Source organism: Oncorhynchus nerka, linkage group LG22 (genome assembly GCF_034236695.1).
Source record: "Oncorhynchus nerka isolate Pitt River linkage group LG22, Oner_Uvic_2.0, whole genome shotgun sequence".
NCBI lineage: Eukaryota > Metazoa > Chordata > Actinopteri > Salmoniformes > Salmonidae > Oncorhynchus > Oncorhynchus nerka.
Genome location: NC_088417.1, coordinates 49,458,791 through 49,471,407, shown reverse-complemented (window position 1 = coordinate 49,471,407; position 12,617 = coordinate 49,458,791). Strand labels below are relative to the sequence as shown.

Sequence of the window (12,617 nt, the reverse complement as noted above, 5' to 3'; positions counted from 1 at the left end):
AGCAGTTGTCACAAAGTGCTTTACAGATACCCAGCCTAAACCCCCGAAGAGAAAGCAATGCAATGCAGAAGCTAGCTGAAAAGTGGCTGTTTAAAGAACACCAAACCTACTTTCAGGGTGAGGAACCATCTAACATCAAGTTGTAAAATCCTGAACTTCCCCTTTAATTTACCCTGTCATCTTACTAACTATGTGGTACTCTAAGCATCCCAAAAGCCCTGTGTTATGTAGAGTGCTCCCAGAGCAAAGCCTTTGAGTATTTCCTATTTACATTCAGCTAAAACGCAAGAGCAAGAAGATGCTTAGAATAATTAATGTTAAGCTACAATCCCCCAGACGGTGAAGTGAATAAGTAACCACAAGAGGAGTGTGCCTAACTATAATACTTAAACGATGTCAAAACCCATCATGTCTTCTAGAGTAGGCCTTTTCCACTAATCTCTGTGCACATCTTAAAAACATAATAATAAATTGTATTATGCAAATGAGAAAGTATGTGGAATTCTGGGAAAATATGCTCCTGCAAGAGAATCTCTAAATGTATTTTAAACGTAGAGTCAGTGGTGGACTTAACATCTAAGTGTGTGAAGCTAAACAGAAATGGTATATTTATGTTGGATGTAATTTTGTCTATATTGCTTAATTAACTCAGGAACCACACGTGTGGAAGCACCTGCTCTCAATATACTTTGTATCCCTCATTTACTGACTTTATTTTGGCAGTTACCTGGAGTCTGCTGTATGTAGTACCACATGTGAGATTTATATAGAGGTGTTTCGAGATAGTTTCTGGAATGAATGCAATCCCATGGAGAGTTACCGTTGAACAAAGACAATGTGAACAGAGATCACATTTTTACCTACCTCATCCCCATACTGTTTTGATTTATTTACTTTTCTGCTCTTTTGCACACCAATATCTCTACCTGTACATGACCATCTGATCATTTATCACTCCAGTGTTAATCTGCAAAATTGTAATTATTCGCCTACCTCCTCATGCCTTTTGCACACAATGTATATAGACTCCCCTTTTTTTTCTACTGTGTTATTGACTTGTTAATTGTTTACTCCATGTGTAACTCTGTGTTGTCTGTTCACACTGCTATGCTTTATCTTGGCCAGGTCGCAGTTGCAAATGAGAACTTGTTCTCAACTAGCCTACCTGGTTAAATAAAGGTGAAAAAAAAAAATGGAAAAAAAAAGAACAGCTCTCGAAGTAAGATAACATTTCGGGAAAAATCTGAAAACAACCCTTCCAGCTTTTCCGTTATAGGATAAAGCCTTCAAAACATGGCACAAATATACTTAGTTCCAATGATAGATGAGAGTCCTCGAGCCATCCATTCTGACAGCATTTATACCAGAGCTATTTGCCAACTCAATGTCTTCAGGGAAGATTTCAGTTGTAAAAGGGCTCGATCTATAGCACTCACCTTAACCTGCCATCCTCTGCTGCCGCGCCACCAGAGATGATCTTGGTGATGAAGATCCCTGGGTCATCGCCGACATGGGGGTTATCTGTCCCTCCAGCTATGCTGAAGCCCAACCCTGAGTTCCCCTGTAGAGCATGAGGAACAATGAATAATACATCTAGCAGTAATGTTACACTTCTATTCCTTATAATGCTAACCTGTAAACTATCCTAAATTACATCCAACATAAAAAATACAATATCTGTTTAGCTTCGTGGGTCACACACTTAAAATGTTAAGTTCATAACTAACTCTACGTTTAAAAATTCCTTTGACAATTTAGCTATTGTCTTGCAGGAGCATGTTTTCCCAGAATTCAACAAACTATCTAATTTGCATAATACAAGACCCCAACATAATAGAAACTAGGACCAATTTAGTATTTTCGAGTACAAGAAATATGTCTGAAAACACGTTTTATAGTGAAATAAATATCATTCCTAAGTGTACTATTTGAAAGTGAGGAGAAGTGTTAGCATCAAGTGTAATGTCTGACAGAGTATACTAGACATACTGTATGTCTGAAAACATACATTCATAGCAAAACGTTATATAATGCCTGAATAAACATCTAATACGAGTTCATATTTAGCTTTAAGTTTGAAAAAAGTGAATTGACAATATACATTTATGAACTTCATTTTCGTACGGATTCATTTGTATAATTGGTATAATTTTCAAGTTTGCGCTTGACCGCAATGGAGTCCCCAGAAGATGACTTCATAACTATAATACAGAGGCGAAAGCAGAATTCTCAAAGACATTGTTTCTGTGTACAACAACAAAGCTCTATCATTTTTATGAGCCATATCCCCCTCGACGCGTTTACAAAATGAATGTGGATGCTTTGATTCAATTGCTAGCTGATGGGAGTAGGGTCTACGGTTGCAAAATTCCGGGAACTTTCAAGAAATTCACAGTTTCTTCCCAAATCCCAGTTGGCCGGAATTCGGTGGGAATAAGCAGGAAACCAAGATTAACCAGGATTTCTGGAAAATCAGGGAATTAGCTCACTCAAGTGCACACATAATCAAAGCCCATTGGCTAGATAGGGCAATGGAAGTGGAGTGCATAGATAAAGGGTCCTGTGAGGTGAAGCCTGAATACACAGATGCAGAGTCAGCATGAGCCACTCTAAAGCCACCCTGTTTATTTCTGCTCTTGCCCGTCAAAGGGTGAGCTGTGCAGTGAAGCACCTCCGCTGTTGGATGAATTATCACTTCCTTTGGCTGAACGGACCTTTTCCTATTGTAGTTTATTGTTTCAGGTCACAAGGATCCTTGTTTTTTAGCTGTCAAAATGTAATTCAGCAGCCAAGCTAAGCCTCTGATTGGACACTGAGCCTTGGGGATGTTAGCCCTGGCTTTTGTCATGCAAATGTTATGTCCCAATTAAGGGCCGGCCTGCTCAAAATACCCGCAGGACTTGGATGTTTGTGCTACTCTAGCTTGTCTGGCTAAGATCAATTAGCTTTAGTGGAAAGTAAAACGGGTTCCTGTTTAAGTTTGTCAAAGGCACAGTAACCCCAGGCTTTCCTCTTCATGCATCAATTTGAAATAAAAATGGTGACGCAATCACAGTTTGTTATTCTGTTATTCAGTTTGTGGAGTCATCTAGCTTCTCCAGCAGCTTCAAAATAGTATCAGTTAGCTTCTTGTTTTTCTATTCCTCCCGTAACAGGTGTATGGGGTCAATATCATTTGAAACATATTGGCCTATTAACTTATCCTGCCTGTCACATTCAACGATTACACTTCCTAGTTTATGAAGCCCTTTATGGGACATGTCTGAGATGAGCATGAGACAGGATATGCCATCCCTCGTTCAATTTAAATGACTGTTATGTCCTCTCCCGGTCATTTTAAATAGAGTTTAAATAGAGTATTTTCAGATCGTGTGTTCATCAACTCACCCGCTCTAGCGTGATTTCTTCAAACTCATATTCAATTTCTGTCCCGTTCACCTGTGGGAAAACAAAATCTAAAATCAATTATGTATACCCAGTACATTACTTAGTTTCCTATTTACAGACGTGTGAGCATAGTCAGGGTTGGGTAGTTTCTAAATGTAATCTGTTAGTTGCTCGTTACCTGTCCAAAATGTATCAGTAACGTATCTTTTGGATTACCCAAACTCAGTAACGTAATTTGATTGATTTTAGTTACTTTTAGATTACTTTGATTTTAAGAGGTATTACGAAAATAAATATTCCCAATTGATGGACATCTATAGCAGGATAAATCAATGTTAGAGTTTGCATAGCTGGCCATAAATGGATGTTGCATTTGACTTTATGGGTTATGTGGGCTTCTTCTAACCCATTGCTTTCTACTTCAAATAAAATAAAAATACAATTTGGCTATATCTTTACAAAACTAAGTCTGTCAGATCTCCAGTTATTCCCATTAATTGAATACCCCTTGGTCTTCAAGAATATGAATGCCACCTGCTGTATTATAGGCCTAATGGACACTTTGATATCTAGATCATTTGCAGCTGTTTAAGAGTTTTAAAAGTGTATGAGTTTGAGCATGTGTCTGTTAGTACTATGGACAATATTTTTGTATCCACACAAATTAGATTGAGAAATAAAACCACCACTCATGGTCTTTTTAAATTAAACTTTTTTTTACAGTATGTGGAGCACAATACCACAGAGGAGTTGAGAAGGGACGAATTCCCTCAAACTTTATTCCACACTATGCACTGGCTGTGTCCACTGGTCGAAAAACAATGATTTACAGGCAGTTCAAAACTTCTTCAATTCAACCATTATTGGGTTCAAATACACCAGCCTGGTCTCTAGACTAGACGTAACATAGTAAACGGAAATCCGGGAGACTCAAATTAGTATAATAAGTTACGTTGGGTATGGTTGCATAAGACAGAAGGTTACTTGCGGTTGTGTTGGGGTGATGGATGGGTGGGTGGGTGTTAAACCTAACCTGAATCTCCAACCCTAGCCACCTAGCTAGCGTTAGCCAACTAGCCACATAGCTAACGTTAGTAAATTGTCATTCGTAACATATCAATACAAATTGTAATTCGTAACATATAATACGAAATGGATGATGGACATCCACAAATTAACACATACCATACCAAAAGTAACATATCATACTAATTTGAGTATCCAGGGTTTTTGTTTACTATGTTACATCTACCCCTATTTAGATATCAATAATAAGTGATCCATATCGCCCGTAGGCTACACCACTGCTGTCGTCCTTACCTCCAAGCGTATATTCAAATTAAATGTATAATCTTTGGATGCCGACAGCAGTCGCACCATTGGAAGACATAGCTATAGCCTACAAAAGCCTATTCCTGCATTTGGTGTGTCATCATTGTGGTCTCTGATTTGTGGTCAGACTCACTCAGGTGGAACAAACTTAAACTTGTGCCTTTTTTCAATGCTGATTTGAATGTCATTGAGAGAAAAAAATCTGCATATTCTTTCTGAATTTAAAAGTAATCCTATAAGTGATAATTTATAATCTGATTACAATCTTTTTGCTGGTAATTTAACGGATTACAGTTAGTTTTTTTTGTAATCAGTTACATGTAGCTTGTTACTCCCTAACCTTTGTCATGGTAGTCTTGTATTAGTGTCTTCCATTCCTTTATAATAATAATCACCCCCAACGTCTGTCTGGAACATAGGATATGAGGCTTACAAGACAATTCTTCTGACGAGCTGGTCTTTGCATCACTGATTATTTGGACAAATCAATTTCACAGGGACTATTCAAGTTTTAGGTTGATCCCGAACATACTGTATCTGCTTTCTTTAGCAGTGTAAATATGTAAAAACATCATGTAACAATTTACATAACACATGAACATACCCATAGGACTTGATTCATTTCTAGATCATAGGTCAATCTTATCCTGTCTTGTCCTAGAAAATTAAAGTCCAAGAATTTGCTCAAAGTCCAAGCCACAACATCAACTTCAACTTCCCCAAATCAAATTTCAAGTCAAGTTTTATTTGTCACATGTGCCGAATACAACACCTTACCGTGAAATGCTTACTTACAAACCCTTAACAAACAATGCAGTTCAAGGTGCAGCTGTATACATTTTTGAGGATCTGGGGCCCCATGACGAATCTTTTCAGTTTCCTGAGGAGGAAAAGGTGTTGTTGTGGCCTCTTCATGATTGTTTAGGTGTGTTTGGACCATGATAGTTTGTTAGTGATGTGGACACCAAGGAACTTGAAACTCTCCACCCGCTCCACTATAGCCCCGTTGATGTTAATGGGGGCCTGTTCGGCACACCTTTTCCTGTAGTCCACGATCAGCTCCTTTGTCTTGTACACGTTGAGGGAGAAGTTGTTGTCCTGGCACCACACTGCCAGGTCTCTGACCTCCTCCCTATAGGCTGTCTCATCGTTGTTGGTGATCAGGCCAACCACTGTTGTGTCATTAGCAAACTTAATGATCGTGTTGGAGTCGTGCTTTGCCACGCAGTTGTGGGTGAACAGGAAGTACAGAAGGGGACTAAGCACGCACCCCTGTGTGACCCCATGTTGAGGATTAGCGTGGCAGATGTGTTATTGCCTACCCTTACCACCTGGGGGCAGCCCGTCAGGAAGTCCAGGATCCAGTTGCAGAGGGAGGTGTTTAGTCCCAGGGTCCTTAGCTTAGTGATGAGCTTTGTGGGCATTATGATGTTGAATGCTGAGCTGTAGTCAATGAACAGCATCCTCACATAGGTGTTTCTATTGTCCAGGTGGGAAAGGGCAGTGTGGAGTGTGATTGAATAATTTGTGGATCTGCTGGGGCGGTATGCGAATTGGAGTGGGTCTAGGGTTTTGGGATGATGGTGTTGATGTGAGCCATGACCAGCCTTTCAAAGCCCTTCATGGCTACCGGCATGAGTGCTACGGGTCGGTAGTCATTTAGGAATGTTACCTTAGTATTCTTGGGCATAGGGACTATGGTGGTCTATTTGAAACATGTAGGTATTACAGACTCGGTCAAGGAGAGGTTGAAAATGTCAGTGAAGACACTTGCCAGTTGGTCAGCGCATGCTGGTAATCCGTCTGGCCCTGCGGCCTTGTGAATGTTGACCCGTTAAAATGTCTTACTCACATCGGCTACGGAGGGAGTGACCACACAGTCGTCCAGAACAGCTGGTGCTCTCATGCATGCTTCAGTGTTGCTTGCCTTGAAGCGAGCATAGAAGTCATTTAGCTCATCTGGTAGGCTTGTGTCACTGGGCAGCTCGCAGATGGGCTTCCGTAATCTGTAATAGTTTGCAAGCCCTGCCACATCCGATGAGCATCAGAGGAGCTGTAATATGATTCAATCTTAGTCCTGTACTGACCCTTGGCTTGTTTGATGGTTCGTCAGAGGGCATAGTGGGATTTCTTATAAGCGTCCGGATTAGTGTCCAGCTCCTTGAAAAGGGCAGCTCTAGCCTTTAGCTCAGTGCGAATGTTGCCTGTTATGGCTTATTTTTATTTATTTTATTTTACCTTTATTTAACCAGGTAGGCAAGTTGAGAACAAGTTCTCATTTACAATTGCGACCTGACCAAGATAAAGCAAAGCAGTTCGACACATGGAGTAAAACAAATATATAGTCAATAATACAGTAGAAAAATAAGTCTATATACAATGTGAGCAAATGAGGTGAGATAAGGGAGGTAAAGGCAAAAAAAGGCCATGGTGGCGAAGTAAATACAATATAGCAAGTAAAACACTGGAATGGTAGATTTGCAGTGGAAGAATGTGCAAAGTAGAGAATAGAAATAATGGGGTGCAAAGGAGCAAAATAAATAAATACAGTAGGGGGAGAGGTAGTTGTTTGGGCTAAATTATAGATGGGCTATGTACAGGTGCAGTAATCAGTAATATTCTAGTTGGGATACTTTATTTTCACCCTAACTCTTACTCATTAATTTAGCATCTCACTCCAAATTGTGTCCAAATGGCTTTTTGAAGGACGTTTTGAGTCCCAGTGCCAAAAAATAGAAACCATCAATAATAAATATCTGTTAAGAGAAAAGTTCTGATGCCAAACCAAAATGCTGGCTTTTGGGCTGTACAAATCAGTGGTCCTGTGTTGGTGTTTTATTTATAACAACTATCAATAATTCACAATAGTGGCCTTATTTGTTTTTACCCATACGCTGTATGTTGTGTTCCAGATAAATATTTAAGAATATAACGTTCGGCCATTGACAACCAGTGCTGAAAAGTCTTACCTGTAAAGACTACTTAAAGTGGGTATAGGGTTGCATGAAGTTGCATCTTGCACTCGAATCAATCCACATGGAAATATATGCCGTTCGTACTTAAACATAATAAAATCAATTGCCGAAAATTTAAAAAGGAACTCACGTAAGGTACAGACTCCAGAGTATCCGTGTTGACAATTATTGGGGCGGGACTCGCCTGAAAAAGAGAGAAAAAGGGGGAGGGAAAGATAAGAAAAAGCAAGAGAAGCCTGGACCCACCAGTGTCCTACTTTCTATAAATGGATCCAAAGGACAGCTTCTGGATCATGTGGTGACTTCACCCTGTATCATGAAGAATTCCAGAGCCTTCCTCTAGACGCTAGTGCCGTCGGAAAGTATTCAGACCCCTTGAGTTTTTCCAAATGTTGTTACGTTACAGTTCAAATTTTACCCCCATTTTCTCCTCAATTTTGTGATTACGAACTTGTCTCATCGCTTCAACTCCCCAACGGGCTCAGAAGAGGCGTCCTCCGAAACATGACCCCCCCAAACCGCGCTTCTTAAAAACCTGCTCGCTTAACCCGTAAGCCAGCCGCACCAAAGTGTCGGAGAATACACCGTTCAATTGACGACCCATGTCAGCCTGCAGGCACCCGGCCTGCCACAAGTAGTCGCTAGACCACGATGAGCCAAGTCAAGCCCCCCGGCCAAACCATTACCTAACCCAGATGACGCTGGGCCAATTGTGCGCCGCCCTATGGGGCAAGGACAGGCTGGGATCGAAATCCAAGCTGTAGTGAAGCCGCAACACTGCGATGCAGTGCCTTAGACCGCTGCGCAACTTGGGAGGCCGGTTACAGCCTTATTCTAAAATGGATTAAATATATTGTTTTTTTTTTTTACAAATCTACGCACAATACCCCATAATGACAAAATGAAAACAGGTTTTAGAAATGTTTGCAAATGTATTAAAAATAACAAACATAAATACCTTATTTACATAAGTATTCAGACCCTATACTATTAGACTCGAACTTGAGCTCAGGTGCATCCAGTTTCCATTAATCATCAATCAGATATTTCTACAACTTGATTGGAGTACACTTGTGGTAAATTGAATTGATTGGACATGATTTGGAAAGGCACACACCTGTTTATATAAAGGTCCCACAGTTGACAGTGCATGCCAGAGCAAAAACCAAGCCATGTCCGCAAAGAAATTGTCCGTTGTGTGTCGGGGCAGAAATCTGGGGAAGGGTACCAAAAAATGTCTGCAGGATTGAAGGACCCCAAGAACACAGTGGCCTCCATCATTTTTAAATAGAAGAAGTTTTGAATCACCAAGACTCTTCCTAGAGCTGGCCGCCGGGCCAAACTGAGATATCGGAGGAGAAGGGCCTTGGTCAGGGAGGTGACCTTCCAGAAGGACAACCATCTCTGCAGCACTCCACCATGTGCTGCAGAGATATTAGAGTGACCAGACGGAAGCCACTCCTCAGTAAAAGGCACATGGCAGCCTGCTTGGAGTTTGCCAAAAGGCATCTAAAGGACACTCTGATGAAACCAAGATTGAACTCTTTGGCCTGAATTCCAAGCGTCACGTCTGGAGGAAACCTACGGTGATGCATGATGGTGGCAGCATCATGCTGACGGGATGTTTTTCAGCAGCAGGGACTGGGAGACTAGTCAGAGTCAAGGGAAAGAGGATGAACGTAGCAAAGTAAAGAGAGATCGTTGATGAAAACCTACTCCAGAGAGCTCAGGAACCTCACACTAGGGCGAAGGTAGCTGTGCAGCGACGCTCCCCATCCAACCTGACATAGCTTGAGATGATCTGCAGTGAAGAATGGGAGAAACTCTCCAAATACAGGGGTGCCTTCCCCAGATCTGTGCCTCGACACAATCATGTCTCAGAGCTCTATGGACAATACCTTCGACCTCATGGCTTGGTTTTTGCTCTGACATGCACTGTCAACTGTGGGACCTTATATAGACAGGTCTGTGCCTTTCCAAATCACTCCAATCAAGTTGTAGAAACAGCTCAAAGATGATCAATGGAAACAGGACGAATCTTAGAACAATTTCAAGTCTCAAGGCAAAGGGTCAGAATACTTATGTAAACAAGGTATCTGTTTTTTATTTGTAATAAATTTGCAAAAAAATCTAAAAACCTGTTTTTGCTTTGTCATTATGGGGATGAATGCTTGTAGATGAATGAGGAAAGCATTTTTTGAATTAATTTTAAAATAAGGCTGTAACGTAACAAAATGAGGAAAAAGTGAAGGGGTCTGAATACTTTCTGAATGCACTGTATTTGCAGGTCTTTGACAGCCAGATACTTCTAAGCAATAAGATGGCTCCACATTATCTTCCAATAGCCTTTCTGGTGCTCACTCTTACAGAATGCCCTGAAAGGGAAAGGCTGGCTCCGGCAAGTGATTCCAGTGTCTTTCAGCCTTTTCTACTAAACCTTTCGATGTTTCCATCAAACAAAGCTCCTTCATATTTTTACAAATTGTTTGGAGCAGGTAGACGGATGTGTGTGTGTGTGTGTGTTTGACGCAGAATGGTGTTTGTGGGTAAATCAATATCTCTGATTGAGACACTTTCTGCTTACAATGCACTGCTGCTAATTGACTGCATAGATTCTCAACCACACAATCTCTCTCAATCAGGGAGAGGAAGGACGAGAGAGAGAGAGCATGTGTGTATGTGTGCATGCACGTGTGCAAAGAGAAAGGGAGAGGGGAAGATTGATTTGAGTGCATTTAAATGAGCAGCACTCAAAGAAATCAATTGAGGGGCTATTCAGGATTATGATTATTATTCAAAGGCAGTTCATATTTAATCGGCAGAAAATGAATGTAAACCTTTATGCCTTACCAGGAATACTAGACTCAATGTATGTTGTTAATTAGTTCACTGTTAATAAAATCCCCCCCAAAATTGTGCAAGTCAGTCAAGCATTCACTGCAGACAAAGAACTTATGATGCAGAATGCCTCATATGATGCAAAACACATGCATCATCGTAAGAGTTTTTGCTTTGTACTGCAAGTGCTCCATGTTGTAAACTTGAATGCTGACAATTTTTGGGGACTCCATAAAACCACACTGGTCTAGGTTACACTATGTGTAAGGGAGGAGTGAGGAGCTAGATTTTCCCCATGCAATATTCATCGTAATGTCACACACACACGCACGCACACACACACTAGCTTGGTACTCAGCATGTGTGCAAGTATAAGTCATGTGCACACAGCTGAATACATGCAGTACATACCGGGTACAGACACTGTACTATTGCGTGACTGCATTTCCAACCAATTTTTGTCTTCCTCTCTTGACAATGGTGCACACTGACATCAGTTCTTTCAGAGAAGCATATTAAGTCTGAGGCCCTATCTACATTTCCTGTGATTCCTTGCATCCCATCTCCTCACCTCCTCGTCAACCGTATTGGAGGATATGATCCAAAGTCCCTCCCTCCAATGTGTTTTGAGAAGGACGCAAGGAGAGATGATGCGAGGAACAGAGGACAGACGAATTCAAAAAGAGCCTGAACCTACAAGAAAGGGGACTGATCGGGATTCACTGTGGGGAGCCGAGTCTGATCTACATCTGGGGTTAATTAGGTGTTAATAACTACAATGCACAGAGCATTGTTAATTACAAGGCTAATACCACGTCCCAAATGGCACCCTATTCCCTTTAAAGTGCACATATTATGAACAGGTTCCATCCGGGTCTATTTAAAAGTACTGCACTACATAGAGAATAGGGTACAATTTGTATTGCATAAGAACCCTTTTAGCTATCGGAATTCCACCTCAAATGTATAAAACATGCAATAACTTGGCAATGTCACCAAGCCACTCTCTGTGGATTACTGACGATTAGTTGGGGATGAAATGTGAAAATGTTTCTGCTGAAGACGGCTGCATCTCAAATGGCTCCCATAGGGCTCTGGTCAAAAGTTGTGCACTATATGGAATATGGTGCCATTTGGGATGCAGGCAACTTCTTATATTTGACTGCACAATGTAGCAGAATATATCAACCACTATTTCAACCACTTATGCTGCCAATGATTTAGCCTTTCACTCCTCGGCAAATAACGTACATGAACATTTACAATGCCTTCAGAAAGTACTCATACCTCTTGTAACACACATTTTGTTGTGTTACAGCATGAATTCCAAATGGCTTAAATTAACAAAAGATTCTCACTCATCTACACACAATACCCCATAATGACAAAGTGAAAACACGTTTTTAGAAATGGGAGCGCATTTATTGTAAAAGAAAAACAGAAATATCTCATTTACATAAGTAGTCACACCCCTGAGTCAATACTTTGTAGAAGCACCTTTGGCAGCAATTACAGTTCTGTCTTTCTGGGTAAGTCTCTAAGAGCTTTCCACAGCTGGATTGTGTAAATGTTCCATTATTCTATTCAAAGTTCTTCATGCTCCGTCAAGTTGGTTGTTGATCATTGCTAGACAACCATTTTCAGATCTTGCCATAGATTTTCATGTAGATTTAAGTCAAAACTGTAACTCGACCACTCAAGAACATTCACCGTCTTCTTGGTAAGCAACTCCAGTGTAGATTTGGCCTTGTGTTTTAGGTTATTGTCATGCTAAAAGGTGAATTAATCTCCCAGTGTCTGGTGGAAAGCAGACTGAACCAGGTTTTCCTCTAGGATTTTGCCTGTGCTTAGCTCCATTCGGTTTATTTTTTATCCTGAAAAACTCCCCAGTCCTTAATAATTATACCCATAACATGATGCAGCCACCACTATGCTGAAACATATGGAGAGTGGTACTCAGTAATGTGTTGTATTGGATTTGCCCCAAACATAGCACATTGTATTCAGGACAAAAAGTGAATTGGTTTGTCACATTTCTTGCAGTATTACTTTAAAACCTTGTTGCAAACAGGATGCATGTTTTGG

At 40.7% G+C, this 12,617-nt stretch overlaps 1 protein-coding gene across 23 annotated transcripts in view; it reads right to left on the bottom strand.

The window, feature by feature from the left end:
• The window catches only part of dlg2 (discs, large homolog 2 (Drosophila)), a 367,048-nt gene that overhangs the window by 76,310 nt on the left and 278,121 nt on the right, over positions 1-12,617 (bottom strand). For all 23 annotated transcript variants that reach the window (XM_029627161.2, XM_029627167.2, XM_029627160.2 and 20 more), the window contains 3 exons: positions 7,825-7,878; positions 3,388-3,438; positions 1,437-1,561 (listed from right to left, as the gene is read on the bottom strand). In XM_029627161.2, the coding sequence (XP_029483021.2) occupies positions 1,437-1,561; positions 3,388-3,438; positions 7,825-7,878 (230 nt within the window). The remainder of the gene's footprint in view (positions 1-1,436; positions 1,562-3,387; positions 3,439-7,824; positions 7,879-12,617) is intronic.